We start from the raw sequence: 4,128 nt of genomic DNA, 5'->3' as shown, positions 1-4,128 counted from the left end.
CGGGGCCGGCGGGGCCGGCAGCGCTGCCAGGTGCGCGGGAATGGTTGCATTTGCAGGGTACTTCCAACCCTCGTGCGATGCACGATCAATAATAGTCAAAGTGCTCAAGACGTGCGGGGAGTTTTGAGGCCGTTATTGATGCAAAACCCTCAGGGATTCTTCACTGACTTCGGGGCTTGCTGCCAGCGCTCGGGTCAGCCTGCTGGCCTCGAAATAAAAAAATGCTTCAGCTGTAGTGACCCAGTGCTCGCTCACTCACTGGCGACTTGCAGTGGGTAATATAAAGTAAATAGGACTTATTTGCATGTGTTCTCAGTGTACAATAGTTTTTCAGCAAATGTGATCATTTTGATCTTCCAATATGATAATTTCATATTTAAGACCTGACAACGCTGGCCATGGGGGGCAGGCGGCAGACCTTGTGGCCCCCAGCGACAGGCTGCACCGGCACGGCGGGAGGGAGAAGCAAAGGCCTGCTTGGTGCATGGTGACTCTTGGGGCCAGTGCCAGGCTAAGGCTGGGATGTGACATGCCCGGTTGCTTGGGTCAGCGTCTGTGTTATCAGACAGGCTTGGGGCCAGGAGCCGGTGTGGGCCATCCTAGCCTTAGAAACTGCAGTGGCACAGCTCGCACTTGCCTAGCAGGTCAGCCACAGGCCAGGCCATAGGCAGGGGCGGCCATGGGATCCAGTTCCTGCCCCCACAGCAATGTACATATCTTCTATTCAAACAGGTAGTGCCTAAAACCTGGAAGTCCTGGGCACCGGTGGAATGACGACCACAGGCTTTAGATCAGAAGAGCCAGACTTACTGCTGCTGTAACTTACTTCAGAGTTTGGGTTTCAGAGGTATTAAACCCAGGTCAGTCTCAGGTGTGTGCTGCTTCTTCCATGTCCTTCCTGGGAGGAGAATGGGAATTCTCTCACCCTCATCTCTTCCAGGAGAACCTACCTTACTGCTTTTTTAATAGACATTGATGCTGCACATGCTGTCTTACAGCAGCATCATGGGGAGCAGCAGCAGAATTGAGTGCATCTTCTTCAGTGAATTCCACCCAACGCTGGGACCTAAAATAACCTACCAGGTCAGCGATGCTGGTCCATTGGGGAACCTGGGTGTTCATTTACACTGTGCATGGAGAGCTCCAAGCAGGGCACTCCTCCTGTGGCTGACTCCCTCCATCTCCAGTGTGCTCCTGAGCCATTTGTATGTTTGATGGACTAAACTGAGATTCATTGTTACAATATAACTTCTAATGTTGTCTTCAAAAGTTCCTTTCCGGGGTCCTCAAGGACTGTCCCTTTTCCTTGCACTTAGTTTGCTGCTAGGTTTTGACTGGGTGCTCTACCCTCAGTGATGCATTGCTGCTTTGGCCATGCAGGTCCCAGAGGATTTCATATCCCGGGAGCTCTTTGATACGGTCCAGGTGTACATCATCACCAAACCTGAACTGCAGAACAAGCTCATCACAGTGTAAGTATAGCCCCCATTCACTCAAAGCAAGGGTCCAGCTTCCAGGCAAAGCTGAGCAAAGTTTAATTCTTTGTGTGTGTGTCTCCCCACCCCCGCTCAGAGGAGACTGACAGCAGTCGCTGCCTTAGGGGAGGGAAAACTGGGCACCTGCCCAGAGCCCTACATTTTAGGGGGCCCCAACGTTTTGTAACAGTTTTTTGGGGGGGTGAAGTTTGTGCAAGGAAGTTCTTTCTTCAACTTATTCATAAGTTTCATGGATAGGGCAGAGTGAAATTGAAAATGTCCAACTTGCTTATAGGTCATCAAAATTAAGCCTCTAAGGGGCCCCAAATGACTCTCTTGCCCAGGGCCCCAACAACTCTAAGGCCACCACTGCTGACAGATCCATCTATCTGACAGCTGTCTGGTGGCCTAGATGACATAAGTAGTGGCTCCTGGTCCCAGTGGACAAGAGTGTGTGTTGCAGAACCCACCATAGCTGGTGCTCATTGTAGGCCCCCTTGGTACAGTCTTGGAGAAAGTCTGAGGATGGACCAGACTGGACCATTGCTGCTGAACTATGACTCCACCTTCAAGTGAGGAAGCATGAAGCCTACGAGTTGGGAGAAGTTTGCTTTGCTACTACTTGGGCTGTAGCTCTGCTGTAGATAAGCAGAAGCTTTCTGTATCCATGTCTGTGATCCTTAACCAGTGCTAGAGGTGCAGTTGAGAGCTTTTAGCTTAGCAGTTTCAACAAGGATGGAGCTGCTTGAAGCTAGAGCTGCTGAACTCCCCAAGTGTCAGTGCTGACTGGAAAGCACAGGCCTTGGGGAATGCAACAAGAAAGCAAAGAACATAGGCCCTTCCTTGAGCGTTTGGGCTGGTTTACCTTTGGCCACATTTACTTGAGCACTTGACTGGGCTTCTCTTATTACCTATACAGTAATAGCAACGAGATGCCACAGTTGTTAATTTTAAGTAGGGGTTCAAAGGTAACCTCCACACAGGATTTCAGTGCATTTGAATTATATAGAAAGTTTGAAGCATCCTGTTAAGGTTATTTGGGACAAAGCCTGGCAAAGGTGCTATTTTTTAAAGGACTCGCTTTCAATTAGTTCATAAATCTGTGTAAACATCTCGGGAAAACAGATTCTCAGAATATATTGTTCTGCACTTGGATTAAGTGTTGTGAGTTTGGGGAGACGTCATTTTTCGTTTCATATAAAACCAACTGTAATTTTTGCTTAAAAAGTAAAATGGGATTAATTCTTCATGAAGCAGTTGGAACTGGTGCCCCCACGATTTCACAGTGATGGTTTGTGTGTCTCTTTCATTGTAATAGAACTGCTATGGAAAAGAAGCTGATTGGCTGCCCAGTTTGTATTGAGCACAAGAAGTACAGCCGGAATGCCTTGCTCTTCAACCTGGGCTTCGTTTGTGATGCTAGAGCTGAAACCTGTGCACTGGAGCCTATTGTAAAGAAACTGGCTGGCTATCTTACCACCTTAGAGGTCAGAGAGGTTTCCAGTGTATTATTCTATGTCCACTTTGTATAAAACCAGACTCAGTAATTTTGTGCTGTTTGCTCTAAAGTCAGGTCACAAAAGTCAGGTCATATGTATATAACTTAACTCTGCCCCTTAGGCATACATTATTGCCACACAATGTTTGACTTTTATCACAAGGCAACTTGGGTAATTCAACATTAGTAGTACATTTATATTATTATAGCTTATAAAAACAAATGTTATAAAGTTCGGGGGGTTGGACTAGATGACATCTGGAGGGTCCTTCCATCCCTTTATGGCTAAGTTAAGAGACAGTGAACACACTTGAGATAATATTTTCCAGTACTTTGTGCTAGGTACATTTGAAATTCAACATTAAAATCTCCATTTCCCTCTTACATCCTAAATTTCAAGATGGGAGTTGCTTAGAACTCCTTTTAACAAGTGTTCTACTAGGGATGTTTCCTTACAGGCACTGTAAGTGGTGGCAGTTGTATTCTGATCAAAATTCATTTCTGTGCTTAAACCTTGGAGCCCCAGGTGACAACCCCATAGTTAAAGTTGAATTCCATTTGATACCCAGCATGGGTGTTCAGCCTCTCTGTGGTGTATGTGAAATACATGTCCTCCTCAACTAAATGGCCAGAGAGAGTTTTCTTGAGGACTCACCACTAAATCTGTTAATTGGAGGTAAAACTAAGTCTGAAATTTAGCATATGTCCGTCTTTTTCTGTCAGGCATCTTAATAATTGAATAATGGATTTCTTGATTTTCCCCCCCCTAGAATTTACAGAAATCTCATGTATAGGTTATTTTGGAGGAAGTGAAGATTTTTCTAGTATTTCATTGTAAAGATAAAAACACCAGGGAGGCATCTTTATGACCTCTTTTTTCCTAACAGATCCAAGGTAGCTTTAGGGAGAGATACAAGGGTAATTGTCCACTGTTTCAAATTCTTACTGCCAATAAGCACTGTTGGGAGGAGGTAATGCTGACTCTCTTCTCTCCTAGCTGGAAAGTGGCTTTATCTCCAATGAAGAGAGTAAGCAAAAGCTGGTGCCGATCATGACCATCCTGTTGGAGGAGCTAAATGCCAAAGGAAAATGTACTTTGCCAATAGGTAACTACTGCTAGTTACAACAACTGATTATAATATTGCTCCCTTCTCT

General features: G+C 45.7%; 1 protein-coding gene across 5 annotated transcripts in view; it reads left to right on the top strand.

Annotated features, from left to right (window-relative positions):
- The first annotated feature begins 767 nt into the window (after nucleotides 1-767).
- The window catches only part of NPRL2 (NPR2 like, GATOR1 complex subunit), a 9,590-nt gene continuing 6,229 nt past the window's right edge, over nucleotides 768-4,128 (top strand). Inside the window, exons 1-5 of one of the 5 annotated variants that reach the window (XM_006023755.3) lie at nucleotides 768-860; nucleotides 999-1,083; nucleotides 1,381-1,472; nucleotides 2,794-2,962; nucleotides 3,971-4,079. In XM_006023755.3, the coding sequence (XP_006023817.1) occupies nucleotides 1,006-1,083; nucleotides 1,381-1,472; nucleotides 2,794-2,962; nucleotides 3,971-4,079 (448 nt within the window). In that variant the 5' untranslated portion in view covers nucleotides 768-860; nucleotides 999-1,005. Of the gene's footprint in view, nucleotides 872-940; nucleotides 1,084-1,380; nucleotides 1,473-2,793; nucleotides 2,963-3,970; nucleotides 4,080-4,128 lie in introns of all 5 variants that reach the window. The other 4 variants (XM_014520022.2, XM_014520024.2, XM_014520021.2 and 1 more) reach the window with 4 other exon arrangements.

Source organism: Alligator sinensis, unplaced genomic scaffold (genome assembly GCF_000455745.1).
Source record: "Alligator sinensis unplaced genomic scaffold, ASM45574v1 scaffold858_1, whole genome shotgun sequence".
NCBI classification, from domain to species: Eukaryota; Metazoa; Chordata; order Crocodylia; family Alligatoridae; genus Alligator; species Alligator sinensis.
The sequence above is the reverse complement of the archived record's forward strand: the minus strand, read 5'-3'. Positions and strand labels throughout refer to the sequence as shown.